General features: G+C 36.5%; 1 protein-coding gene across 2 annotated transcripts in view; it reads left to right on the forward strand.

The window, feature by feature from the left end:
• Window positions 1–15251, forward strand: part of LOC136265242 (NACHT, LRR and PYD domains-containing protein 3-like) — a 151479-nt gene that overhangs the window by 11678 nt on the left and 124550 nt on the right. Inside the window, exons 4-5 of one of the 2 annotated variants that reach the window (XM_066060103.1) lie at window positions 252–295; window positions 348–2006. In XM_066060103.1, coding sequence (XP_065916175.1) covers window positions 252–295; window positions 348–2006 — 1703 coding nt within the window. Of the gene's footprint in view, window positions 1–251; window positions 296–347; window positions 2007–15251 lie in introns of those variants that run through there. The other variant, XM_066060112.1, reaches the window with a different exon arrangement.

Here is a 15251-nt window from a genome sequence, read left to right on the forward strand (position 1 = left end):
GGTTAATTATTTTTAAAGCAGTAGTTTTAGACTGAAAATCTCAATGTTCAGTACCTGTATGTTATTCCTGCCTATATCTGGCATTCACATCGCACTACACACACACACACACACACACACACACACACACACACACACACACACACACACACACACACACACACACACACACACACACACACACACACACACACACACACACACACACACACTACCCATGCACTTGCCTACCTCGTAACTTACTTTTGTAGGTGGAAGATCATTGTATGATGATGAGAGTGATATACCCAAACAGGTACATTAATGTATATGTTAACATACTTGTATTTAATTTTTGACATCTATAGGAGACTAAAAGTTGCAGTCTATCAAAGAGCTCAAAACTAGTAAATTACTTAACTAGTCGCTATTGTATTTCTAGTCCAGATAAGGATGAATGGCCAATGTCAGTCCAAATGGAGTACATTAATCTCTCTTTAATCACTAGAAGAAAGAAATTTAATACACTAACAGCAATGCAAAGTGGTGTAGAATTTACTAAACAAGGAAATGTTCAACACATTCTAGAGCAGAGTCAGCCAATAGCACTAGAAAATATTCTTCAATATGATGCTAATAAAAAAGTGGTACTAATCGAAGGTGCACCTGGAGTTGGAAAAACTACTCTAACCACCAAACTCTGTACTGAATGGGCAAAAAGGAAGTTGTTAAAGGAGTATCCATTAGTGATGTGTTTTCCACTACGGGAACCCTTAGTAAGAGTAGCTGAATCACTTCAAGAACTATTAGATTTCTTTGGGGATAATTATAGTGAAGAAGATCTAGTGTACATTAAGGATACACAAGGTAAAAATGTATTGATCATTTTAGATGGCTGGGATGAGTTACGTCCATCTTGTCGTGGTGAGGACATGTTCTTTCCAAAGCTTGTCAGAGGAGAAATTCTTCCTGGTTGCAGCATAATTATTACTTCCCGTTTTGGTCCACAAACAGAATTGATAAAACACTTTGCACCAAATCCCAGATTTATTGAAATACTAGGATTTACTAAAGAACAAATTTATAATTTCATTGAAGCATATTTCAAGCAAGAAGACACTCCCAAAGCAGCTGAAAAACTTTTAGAAGACCTGGAGAGCTATCCTAATGTTGCCAATGCCTGTTACATTGCTATCAACCTAACCATCGTCTGCTATGTGTACTGTGCAGGTGATTACCAATTACCATCAACTCTAACTGAAGTGTATGAAGCCTTTGTGATACATGCCATCATACGCCATTTTAAAAAGCCCCAATGTCAGATTGATGGTTATAAGATAGAGACAGATAGATATTATGAGCTTCAGAACTTCGATGATGTCACAAAACTGACACTTAAAAACCTTGGACAGCTAGCATTAATGGGAATATCAAGCAATGATTTATGTTTCTCACAGCAACAGCTATTTGAAATATGTGAGCCTGATGAAACTGCCGGTCCATTTGATGGTTTTGGCCTGCTAAAGATCCTTCGAATATTTAGGAAATATCGAACTGAAACTTTCTATCATTTTCTTCATCTTACCATTCAGGAATGGCTTGCTGCCCATTATCTTGCACAACTTTCTGATAGTGATTTTATCACATGGCTTGGAGAAAATTATAAAAACCCTCAATTCAGATTAGTCATACAATTTGTATGTGGCATTAATCAGTTTAAGTCAACATCCTTGCGTCTGTTTGTACCAGAAATAAAAGTAGATATTTCAGTCTGTGCATGGATCTTTGAAGGACAATGGAAAAAAGGATGCGAAAAAATTGCACAAAAATGTCATGGTACATTTCAGTTTGGACATCCTGAGATCAGACAGACACTGAAACCTTATGATAGCATGGTGCTAATGTATGTGCTAAGTAATGCCAGTACAATATGGAAGTTGTCCTACTGCAATTTCCAACTAAGAGACCAGGTGCTTGCAAAGATGAGTGAAACATTTGTATCCTATCCTAATTTAGTGAAAGAATTCACCATTCAAAAAGTTAACATTAATACCAGCAGTGCTTGTATATTTGGAAAAATTGTTAATTTTCAAATACAACTGACAAGTTTATCACTAACACAGACTGATTTGGATGATGTTACTATATCTAGTTTTTGTGACAGTTTGATTGAGCACAAAACACTTAAGAGTTTTGACGTTTCTAAAAACAATTTGTCTTCACTTGGTGCCTTGTCTTTGTCAAGTTTATTTTCAAAATTTGTTGCCGTTCAACACTTTGATGTATCTCATAACAACATAGGAGTGGATGGATGTAATTATCTTATTGATGCAGCTGTCAAGGATATACACCAGACACTAACTTTAAAAATATCTGTTCTGCAAAGTGACTTTTGTAATCTTTCTACTGTGGATGACGAATATGTGAAATTATTTATAGAAGATTAGTTACTTTAATCCACTTTTAAACACTACTGTAGCTACTGTACACCAGTAGATTGCTAATAGGACAGAGTCTATTAAATGATAAAAGCCTCAATATATTTTATATTACATATACGAATACATTTGTATATATGTTGTGTACCTGTCCAAGTATCCATATTTTGCTGATTAGTAGCTGTACAGCTGTATACTGTATTTTTTTTTTTTTTGTAAAAGGATAGCTAATATTGGCTGTTGATAATATATGTGACCCTGCAAAAATAGGGCATGTGGACACAAACTACACTCCGTCACATAGAAGGTGTAATGGTGTAGATTATTAGCATTCGGTAACTTGTATTATATAGCCTGGCCCAATTAAATGTCTAATCCAACAAGTGAATGTGTTACAATATAATACTCTCAATAGCAGCTTGACGTATTATTTTGAAATACGTCAAGCGATTCGCCAATAGAATTAGTATTACACTTGTTTGTCAGGGTCCCTTGATAAAAACCTGTAATACTAATTTTATTGGCTAAAATAGTGTGGTGTGCTTCTATTAAAAGTAAATGTCCAACTTGACAACTAGAGTTACCATAGTGATAGATGTCTCATGGTACAGCAACAATATGTTTTGCTTAGTAACAGTTGCTAAGGTAAACGTTATTTGTGACTGGGCCTGCAAAAATAGGGCATGTGGGCACATGATTTTTGTCTACTTTTCAAACTTTTATCACTCATATTTTTTGTACCATTATGTTATGGCAATGCAATTTTCAGCTCTTAGTAAGCATTTAATTAGCATTATGATGCATGTTACAAAATACAAATATTCTGTCCCAGTACTGAGATGTGACCTATAGAGTGACGGGATGTCGTTTGTACCCATGTGCCCTGTTTTTGCAGGCCCAGTCACATTTTGAGACCTTAGCAATGATTGCTAGGCAACAGTTACTAACTGTGTTCGGTTCTTTGCAGCAGTTATTATTTTAATTTCTGTTTCCTAGTAACAGTTGCTATGGTTGTCGCATTAATTTGCAATAGGACGGATGGCTGTGATATTCGGGATTAATGGTTCTCACATTGTAAACAGGAAGGAAAGAGTGCTTGGCTCTGCCTTGCATTATTTTACTCCTTTCTGATTACAATGCTCACATTATTAATCCCGAATATCACAGTCATCCGTCCTATTACATATTATACTAAGAAGTGCTGAAATTGTATGGCCATAGAATGACGAAACAAAAATTTACAAGTCATAAAAGTTAGGCAAATTTTATGTTCCCACATGCACTGCATGTTTTCGCAGGCCCGGTCACATTTATAAACTCTCAACAGAGCAATTCAGTTGGCAAATTTTTTCATGAAGGGAGGCATGCAGTGGTCAGAAGATGTATGTATAATGTCTTCTTTACACTGTGTGCTGCGTGTAAGAATAACAAAGAAAACACCACAAATAGCTAGCGCACTTTTGAAAAGCAGAAGCCTCTCATTTGTCAGGTAATAAGTAAGCAGACAGCACATACTGTACAGTACTTAATGCTTCCATAGAGAACATTGTTTAATGGGGTTCCATGCCATGTGGTGTCATCTTTGTCTTTAGCATTATCAATATTAAATTTGTGTGAAAGAAAACATCCAGATGTTAAATGTTGATGTGTCATAGATACAAATGCAACAATAAGCATCATTAATAGATATGCCAAATTGTGGGTAGCTTTTCTTGTTTGTTGAATTTATATTATCTAATGAATTACATGATACAATTGAATGATTTAAACCATGCAAAAGTGCGTGAGTTTATAAATTCACAATGTTTACTATTATTTTATAAACATATCTGTAATGTCCATCATAAAATGGGAAGGAAATGATTGCCACTGCGAAAAGAGTAGTCTTAAAGAATAATGTGTTAGAAAGTCTAGTGATCTTCACTGCTGTAAATGCAATGAGTGAACTCATGATGCATTTCAATACAAGCGACCATTTAGTGCTGTCTAGCTGCTATACCATATTTTATAGTTGTTGTGGTTAAAATAGTTATATAAACACATTAAATACGAATACAGGTGTGCACAGATTCACTAATCAAATAAACACTCAGAATACATCAATTATGCATGTAAAATTTCTGAATAATATTACTAGTACATTATGTATATACTATCATAAGGTATATATTATCTAATCAAAAACAGCCAAGCTGTAAAAAAAGGTGCGGCCCCTAAAAAGGCCAAGGTGAAAAAAGATGTGAAATCCAAGGTGGCGGCCAAGAAATGGCTGTGATGGTAGGTTAATGGTAAAAATTTTAATAACGACAATTCAGGTGAATTTTGTGCCGCTTGGTCTTGGCACAAAATTCACCTGAATTGTCGTTATTAAAATTTTTACCATTAACCTACCATCACAGCCATTTTTTGGCCGCCACCTTGGATTTCACATCTTTTTTCACCTTGGCCTTTTTAGGGGCCGCACCTGTTTTTACAGCTTGGCTGTTTTTGATTAGATATCACTTCTTTTTGTATTTGTATACCCCAAAGCTGGCCATAGGCTGGCTTTGGGGCTTTTTTAACCTATCCTATTTCTTTACCACAGGAAGAATAAAAAGACAGAGCAGATTTTTAATACTTCAACTGTTTTTGATTTTATCAGTAATTATATAAATATATTTATTACATGTCTATTATTCCCTACTGGATAACTTATTCGCAACTGATCTTTCTATTAAGGGACTTGAAATGTAGCTAAACTCTCTACAGGTAAGATGATATGGTATAGAACATCACCACTGCAGCTGTATTCAAGTGAGAGCTAGTCCAACATGTAACAGCAGTTAGCAAATTATTTTGAAGATGTCGAATTTTTACATTGGAAACCCTAATTATAGAGTACAATGCAGTATTGCATTTTCCATGCACTGACTGTTCTATTAGGGAGTGTCGATCTACCTTCATGAAATCATGTATAGTTTGAATTATCCACCTAATATGCTAGAATTATGCTAGAAATATGCTGGCATAGCACTCCAGTCTATTCTACTTTTAAAATTGTCTATAGACATTAGACATGGAGCCATACTAATTTATCAGTAAGGTGTGTTGCAGTAGGTATCAAGGGTGTCAGAGTTGGTGCTACCGGTGAGGTTAGAGCCTCACCAATTTAGCTGAAATTAAAAGAATTAAAATAAAAAAAGCTTTCAACTTGATGAAGCAAAAGCTAAAATTTGTGAATATGTAATTTATAATTTAGCTAATGGCAACAATTGATATACACAACACCAGTCCAGTATGTCCACATGCACTTCATTCATATTTATATATAATAAGTGTCTAATTACAATAATTACTGTATATTTAGCTTTGGCTTTATTTCTCTTTGTAGCTAAAAGTTATAAATTTGACACATTTAAGTGGTTGGTATATGTTAAGATGTTTGACATAATGGTGAGATACCGTAAGTGTGTATGTACACAGGTGTAACTGTAGCTAACTGTAATTTTTAAACAGGGGTCCATTCAGTATAATACTGATTTTTAGTGGAGCCTCTGTGAGCAAAAGAAGAAGAGTACATAACACAAATACAACTATAGATACAAAACCAAAAATAAACATGCACACACAAAGCCAATACAAAGAAATAACAATTAATAATTACAATTTTTTGAAAGATAGCCTCCACAGAAGTTGATTGTGTGGTGTCCTCTCTTGTAGTCGGCATCACAATCTCCTCTGTAGCTACCCAGTATTGTGATCCCCTCTCCTCCTGTAATCAGCATCATCATCTCTTCTGTTATCAGTGTTGCAATCTCTTCTTTAGTCAGTGTCACCACTTCCTCTCCAAGTGAAGAAGAAGTTCAATACCAGCTTACACACTGGTTTCTGCTCCTTATAGATTAGAAGAGTTTTATTGATGGATGTTTTATTAGAGTAGTTGACTGTTCTATTTCATTTCATTTTTTAGCAATTTTGCCACTGAAAATATTAAATTTGATCTTTCTCATTACTTGCTAGAAGACATTAGCTCTTTCCTTCTTGCTCTTTCCATCTTTTCGTTCCCATATATGCTTTAGATACAATTGCACACTTGTACTGTTAGTAGTTTTCTAGCTAGCACATAGTGAAATTTTGGAGAAGAAAGGCCCGGAGGGGGGTGGGTTTAGCACCCCATGTACCCTGCTAAATCTGCCCTTGTTATGTCCCTTAGCTAGTCCCCCTGCTTTATATAGCTACTATATTATTCTGGCACATCAACCCTGAATCTACCCCTGATGAAGACTTTATCATGAACCAGTTCAATGCTTTTTGTTTAAAATGTACACCATGAAGCACATAATTATTGAAAAACATCCTTTCAACTCTAAATGACTCGCTAGTGGTTCTTTGCAAGGAATATAGATCCACTAGTGAGCATAGAGAGGGAAACAGTAACTGTCTCCTTACTTTGGTGACAAATGAAATAGTTTTTACTAAAATGCAATGACTATACTATATATACATAGTCATTGCATTTTAGTAAAAACTATTTCATTTGTCACCAAAGTAAGGAGACAGTTACTGTTTGCCCTCTATGCTCACTAGTGGATCTATACTCCTTGCAAAGAACCACTAGTGAGTCATTTAGAGTTGAAAGGATGTTTTTCATATGCACACTAGCTGTTTGATGTGATGTTTTCATGTTCTTAAATGCAGCATATAGTAAAGAAGAGCTATTTATGGGAGCATTTTTTCCTTGAACTTGTTATATATAATTGTGTAAAAATTCCAGTTGTGTCTGAAATACACTTACTGTTTTTCTTTGTATATTTGATAGTTGATACTCACTACTCCTTGCATGCAAAGAACCACCAGAGGATCATTTTAAAGTTAAATGATGCTTTCCAAGATGCTTTTTGGTGAACTTTCTATTAAAGGTTTTTAAAAAGGCATGGGAGAGCTTTGAGCTGGTTCATGATTATATAAGTTCATCAGAGGCAGATCCAGGAGGGTGCACCAGAGTATATAGGTATATAGAGCAGGGGTGTGGGGAACATGGAAAGAGATGGATTTAGGGGAGAAGGATTGCATGAGGTGCAGAAGTACCCTGTCCAAATTTTTACTTCGTGCTGGCTAGAATGCTAGTAGAAGCTACAGTACCAAATCTGACAATAAAACTGACTCCAACCCAACTATAATAATTAAACAAGACTCCACCCTTTTAGCGGTGGCCATGGAGTACTGTCAATGTCCTGTAAGTTACTGAGCACCACAGGAAACATGTACCAAAGCAATAGCAAAACTATGCAATGCACCTAATACGTACATACTGTATTATTAGAATATGAGGACATTTTAATGATGCAGTTGGCATGGGTTCCATGTGTGTGGTATCACCACTGTCTTTACCGTTTAGTTATATCTAATCCAAAACAGCCAAGCTGTAAAAAAAGTGTGCGGCCCTCAGAAAGGCTATGGTGAAAAAAGATGTGAAATCCAAGGTGGCGGCCAAGAAATGGCTGTGATGGTAGGTTAATGGTAAAAATTTTAATAACAACAATTCAGGTGAATTTGGTGCCGCTTGGTCTTGGCACAAAAATTCACCTGAATTGTCGTTATTAAAATTTTTACCATTAACCTACCATCACAGCCATTTCTTGGCCGCCACCTTGGATTTCACATCTTTTTTCACCATAGCCTTTCTGAGGGCCGCACACTTTTTTTACAGCTTGGCTGTTTTGGATTAGATTTCATTTCTTTTTGTATTTGTATACCCCAAAGCCGGCCTATGGCCAGCTTTGGGACTTTTTTAACCTATGTTTTTTTCTTTACTACAGGAAGAAGAAAAGATGAAGTAGATGTACTTTAAATATTTTATCAGTAAATGTACAAATTATATATACTGTATAATACATATGTGACCGGATTTGCGAAAAGGGGTCTTCCACACACATCCAATTTGCCAATTTTGACAATTGATAACTTCAGATTGGAAAGAGCTATTGCCTTGATATTTGGGCAGTGGTGTACACCACTATAGCTGAATACATGGTGAAATTTTCAGGTTAATATGTTACTTGAACACTGAGTTATGGTCTCCAACGTTTACGGAATTGGATGTGTGTGGAAGACCCCTTTTCGCAAATCCGGTCACATATATTGATTACAGAAATCTCCATGGTGGTTTCTTTGTAACTGAACACTCTACAAGGTGACTTCTTCTAATTGCTCTCTCTACAGGGTGATTTGTTTGTAGCTGAACTATCTACATGGTGGTTTCTTTGTAGCTGAACTCTCTACAAGGTAATTTCTTCTAGCTGATCTCTCTACAGGGAGATTTGTTTGTAGCTGAACTATCTACAAGGTAACTTCTTATAGCTGATCTCTCTACAGGGTGATTTGTTCGTAGTTGAATTCTGTACAGGTGATTTGTTTGCAGCTGAGCTCTTTACAAAATGGTTTCTTTGTAGCTGAACTTTCTCCAAGGTAACTTCTTCTAACTGATCTTTCTACAGGGTGATTTGTTTGTAGCTGAACTATCTACAAGGTAATTTCTTCTAGCTGATCTCTCTACAGGGTGATTTGTTTGTAGCTGAATTCTGTACAAGTGATTTGTTTGCAACTGAGCTCTTTACAGAATGGTTTCTTTGTAGCTGAACTCTCTACAGGGTGATTTGTTTGTAGCTGAAATCCCTACAAGGTAACTTCTTCTAGCTGATCTCTCTACAAGGTGATTTGTTTGTAGCTGAACTCTCTACAGGTGATTTGTTTGTAGCTGAACTCTCTACAAGGCGATACTTCTAGGTGATCTCTCTACAGGATTCCTTGTTTCTAACTGAACTCTCAACAGGGTGATCTGTTCATAGCTGAACTTTCTACTGGGTGATTTGTTTGCAGCTGAACTCTCTAAATGGTGGTTTCTTTGTAGCTGAACTCTCTACAATGTGACTTCTTCTAGCTGAACTCTCTACAAGGTGACTTGTTTCTAGCTGATCTCTCTACAGGGTGACTTGTTTCTAGCTGAACTCTCTACAGGTGATTTGTTTGTAGCTGAACTCTCTACATGGTGGTTTCGTTGTAGCTGAACTCTCTACAAGGTAACTTCTTCTAGCTGATCTTTTTACACTGCATATTTGTTTGTAGCTGAGTTCTCTACAGGGTGATTTGTTTGCAGCTGAACTCTCTACATGGGAGTTTCATTGTAGCTGAACTCTCTACAATGTGACTTCTTCTAGCTGAACTCTCTACAGGGTGACTTGTTTCTAGCTGAACTCTCTACAGGTGATTTGTTTGCAGCTGAACTCTCTACATGGTGGTTTCTTTGTAGCTGAACTCTCTACAAGGTAACTTCTTCTAGCCGATCTTTCTACAAGGTGATTGAGTTTTTTGCAGCTGAACTCTTTGCATGGTGGTTGCTTTGTAGCTGAACTCTCTAAAAGGTGACTTCTTCTAGCTGAACTCTCTACAGGATGATTTGTTTGCAGCTGAACTCTCTACGTGGTAGTTTCTTTGTAGCTGAACTCTCTACAATGTGACTTCTTCTAGCTGAACTCTCTACAGGGTGACTTGTTTTTAGCTGATCTCTCTACAGGGTGACTAGTTTCTAGCTGAACTCTCTACAGGTGATTTGTTTGCAGCTGAACTCTCTACATGGTGGTTTCTTTGTAGCTGAACTCTCTACAAGGTAACTTCTTCTAGCTGATCTTTCTACAGGGTGATTTGTTTGTAGCTGAATTCTCTACACGGTGGTTTCTTTGTAGCTGAACTCTCTACAAGGTAATTTCTTCTAGCTGATCTCTCTACAGGCCGATTTGTTTGTAGCTGAACTCTCTACATGATGGTTTCTTTGTAGCTGAACTCTCTACAAGGTGATTTCTTCTATAGCTGATCTTTCTACAGGGTGATTTGTTTGTAGTTGAACTCTCTACATGATAGATTCTTTGTAGCTGAACTCTCTACAAGGTGATTTCTTCTATAGCTGATCTTTCTACAGGGTGATTTGTTTGTACCTGAACTATCTACATGATGGTTTCTTTGTAGCTGAACTCTCTACAAGGAAGCTTCTTCTTCGAGCTGATCTCTCTACAGGACAATTTGTTTGTACCTGAACTCTCACATGATTGTTTCTTTGAAGCTGAACTCTCTACAAGGTGATTTCTTCTAGCTGATCTTTCTACAGGGTGATTTGTTTGTAGCAGAACTCTCTACAAGGAAACTTCTTCTAGCTGATCTCTCTACAGGGAGATTTGTTTGTAGCTGAACTCTCTATACATGATTTGTTTGTGGCTGAATTCTCTACATGATGGTTTCTTTGTAGCTGAACTCTCTACAAGGTAACTTCTTCTAGCTGATCTCTTTACAGGGTGAATTGTTTGTAGCTGAACGATCTACAAGGTAACTTCTTCTTACTTATCTCTCTACAGGGTGATTTGTTTGTAGCTGAACTTTCTACAAGGAAACCTCTTTTAACTGAGCTCTGTACAGGGTGAATTGTTTGTAGTTGAACTATCTACAAGGTAACTTCTTCTAGCTGATCTCTCTACAGGGTAATTTGTTTGTAGCTGAATTCTGTATAGATGATTTGTTTTCAGCTGAGCTCTTTACAGAATGGTTTCTTTGTAGCTGAACTCTCTACAAGGTAACTTCTTCTAGCTGATGTATCTACAGGGTCACTAGTTTGTAGCTGAATTCTCTACATGGTGGTTTCTTTGTAACTGAACTATCTACAAGGTGACATCTTCTAGCTGATCTTTCAACAGGGTGATTTGTTTGTAACTGAACTCTCTACAAGAAAACTTCTTCTAACTGATGTCTAAACAGGGTGAATTGTTTGTAGCTGAACTCTCTACAGGGTGATTTGTTTGTAGCTGATCTCTATACAGGTTACTTATTTCTAACTAATCTCTTGAATTCTGTTCAGGGTGACTGCTCTATTAGGATGACTGCTCTATTAGAGTATCTCGATCTCGCACTTGCTACACCAAGTTGGATTTCGTGTTATAACTCCGTGGCTTTAAGTCTGATTCTTCTACACCATTGAAGAGCCTTTCTAAGATGATAACTCCATCTGTACAGCGATTTTCAAAGCATTACCCCAAGTGGTTTATCTGGTAGGCGTGGCAAGCATAATAATAATAATAAAATATAAAAAAATAGCTAATCTCGATTGCGTAATTGTTACACACTGTTGATTTTTTCGCTGTATCTTCCTGGTTTTTAGCTCGATTTCTTTCAAACCACAAAAGGTTTGAGGTTCAATAGTTAACCTATTCACCCACCGACTTTCAGCTTCTTCCCATACGCGGTTTACCCTGTAGGCGTGACAACATATTGGTGTTATTTTTCGTGCATAATCGCTCATAACTCTTTGCCTGTTTATGGTATTCCAGCCAAAGTTGGTACCGAGATGCGCCTTTATACCCCCCTTCTGTGTGCCAAATTTCAAGGCAATCGGATAACGCGTTCGCGTTTTATAGCAGTTTTTGTAAGTGTGCGAAAAGAGGAAGAAAAATAAGAAGAAAAAAAACGAAGAAACTAAGCCAATTTTTGAAGTCGCATATCTCAGGAATGCCTGAAGCGATTTCGCTCAAATTTGCAATGGGGAGTACTGAAGTTGGAGGGAATGTACACAGCAAAATTTGTCTTGTTTCATCAAGGCAGCACAGAGCTACGGAGGTGCGAAAATTGCGTTTTCTTTCTTCCTGTCAATATACTCACGGGGTTGCGCGCCGGCTTCTTGGGCCGCACGACACACTACCGTGTGTCTTGATTTTCTTTCTTCCTGTCAATATACTCACGGGGTTGCGCGCCGGCTTCTTGGGCCGCACGACACACTACCGTGTGTCTTGACACAGTACTTGGGTGGAAGAAAAACATCCAACAGTTAATGTTGGTGTCTTGTAAAATATGTACATAGTGCAATACATATTTATTTACTTAAATGAATACAACCTCACATTGTTATATAAAAATATATAATTTGATCTACCTCTATGCAGTGTTTCATTATCCAATGAAGTACCTAAACCATGCAAAATAGGGCATGGATTCACAATGAATACAAAGCATTCAATTTCATTACTAATAATAATATCTGCCACAATAAAATAATACTATGTAGCTATTCACCATTAAGTAGTGACTGTCATGGTTGTCTAAAGTAGTCTGAGAAGTCTGTAGTGAGTATTTACAGGGACCTTGCTTTACTGTATTAGTTTTACAGAATGAATTCGCAATGTATTTTGATACAAGCTGTTAGATCAACAAAAGTGACCATGAGATATTAAACCAACACATTAATACAGGTGTACTCACATCAACATGTGATGCATAGGCATGTAATATATTTGAAAGTAACTTTAATGTAGTTATGTACATTGCGTCTGTGTTATACATAATGCATAAAAGTGTGATGTCCTGAAGAAATGTACTTAATATACAGTATGTGTGCATTATATGGATATAAAATTATTATGTTTAATCATCCAATCTAATCAGAGGTTCCTGGAATTCTTCATAGTTGTATGTCACCTCTGCTATCTCACTGCTCAAATGATTTAAATTTGTACTGTCATTTTGTATAGCCACTATTTTCCTGCAAGCCATATTGTAAAGCCTTTTGGTATAGTAGTATATAGTGTTTTTACACCTGAACATTAAACAGTGGATTGTAATTGCCACAATGAGGTACAACACACCAGCTGTCAACAGTACTTGGGAAATTCTTAAGCCTATTGAGTGTGGCTTGTACAAAGATGCTACATGAATTACCATAAGGTTTAACAACAACGAAGACTCTTGAACATTCTTTATCTTATTTTTAGGACGCGTGTGTCCTTGTATGCACAACAACACTCCCAGTAGAACACTGATTGCCAAGAAGCTGCCATATCCACTTAATGTTGACAGTCCAAATGCAATTACTCTCACTAAAAGCAGAAACCCTGTCCAGTAAGAAAATTTGTCTTTGAAAGAACCAATATAGGTATCCAACAATGGCTTGAATGTACTCACAAATTTAAAGCGTGACAGTAGTCTTGGAAATAACAGCACTACATTGAATGGTAACAAAATAAGGAAGAGAATAATACTTACAACAAACATGATCAGAAATCTGATCCCAAATAAATGAACAGTAGTGTTCACAGACCAAAACAGCTCAGTTTTATTACTGGGAAGAAGAATAACTTTGTAGTACCAAAAAAGTGCAATGCACACTGTCCTCAGTACCTTAGTATATGACAACAGAAATATTGTTGCAAGTACTGGTAGTGCTCTTCGTGCTGTCACCCTTTGAATTATGATGGAATATCGACTTCCTGTAATAAGCAAAATGGCTATCACTATGAGATATGAAGGAAAGGATAGTTGTAACCACATTTTAGCATAGTCATCCATACCATTGTAGAAGCATGTTTCAATACCCAAGTCAAGGTTGAACAACAAAATTATTGTACATATTCCATGCCGACATATTGGATGTAAGGTTAACATGTTAATGCTTATTATGTTCACATAGAAAATGAGTGTGTTGATGGTCTCATTGAGAACGGTGAGGTTGAAAATGAAAAGCATTGTTACTAGGATAATACTGTACCAGCTATTGCTATTGGTATGATGATGAACAAGTACATGTTAGAACAGTGTTTACATCGTGATGAACCAAACACAGCACTTAGACCATGTTGACATTGTCCACACAACACACCAGACCTGTTGAACTGACACTGTGATTCAGGAGTGGACAAGTTAAGGTGTGATTGGTAAAGTAAACAATAGTCAAAATTTGTGGACACTTTATAAACATATGAATGATTTGTGGTATAAGCTGATATCCAACTATTAGCAGGATGTGATACAGTTTCATCATCCAAGTTACAAGGTGTGATTGATATTAATGAGCTGTTCTGTAATGTTGGATCACAGGAACATGCTTTCTTGTCTTCTTGTAACGAAAAACCTTTTGGACATCTTTTCAGTTGTACATAGAACATTTCTGGCATGTTATTCAAACCCAGAAAAAGTTTACAAATGTTGGCAGTAAGATTGGATGGCCATAAAGTATAACTGTATTGAATACAGCAATGATTGAAGTGTGTTTGTGACAACTGGGAAGTATCTACTACAGTGCACTCATCACTTTGGGAGTTTGTCACAATAAGAGTTGTGGAGTTGTGCCTCTCTTGTGGTAACTAAAACTCTGATATTATTAGCTCAACTCTTAATGTCTGCCCTGTCACCTAAATTAGGAGTAAAACAATTGCTAGTGTTATTTAACTTAGAGCATTTGCATACACTTAAAGGAACAGGTCTCACTGAGATTGTTTGGTTGATCACTGCATAATCCATTTGTAATACTATTTCAAATACATCTTTAGCTTCTTTTGTTTGAAAAGCTGTGCCAGCAAGCCACGTACAATCACCAAATGATTCATCACCATGGTCACCTGGTACGTTCTTGGATGTCATATATAAATTTCCATATGCTATAATCTGATAACTGTAATTCTATACTTGGTCCAAGTTTCCAGTAGAATTGTAAAACTGAATTGGACAAATACACTCAGAATTAATTCTAAATGTTCTCTCTTGTACTGCAACAATGTAAAGACTGTTATAAGATACATTAAAAATGGTCTTCTCTGTAACAACTACATATGATTCAAATTTTGTCATTAATACTTGTCTTGTATTATTACTTGAAACCTCAATATAAGAATATAGAAGGAGAAGAGAGGATTGAAGCCTGAAGATGGTGTTTAAGTTTGTGTTGTTTCTAACAAATATTCTACCCTTGAGTAGAAGCATACCGTTTGTAACAGAAATTAAATTATTGCTGTTGTCATTGTGTGTATTGGAATATATTTCAGTATC

The sequence above is a fragment of the Dysidea avara genome, chromosome 1 (assembly GCF_963678975.1).
Source record: "Dysidea avara chromosome 1, odDysAvar1.4, whole genome shotgun sequence".
NCBI classification, from domain to species: Eukaryota; Metazoa; Porifera; class Demospongiae; order Dictyoceratida; family Dysideidae; genus Dysidea; species Dysidea avara.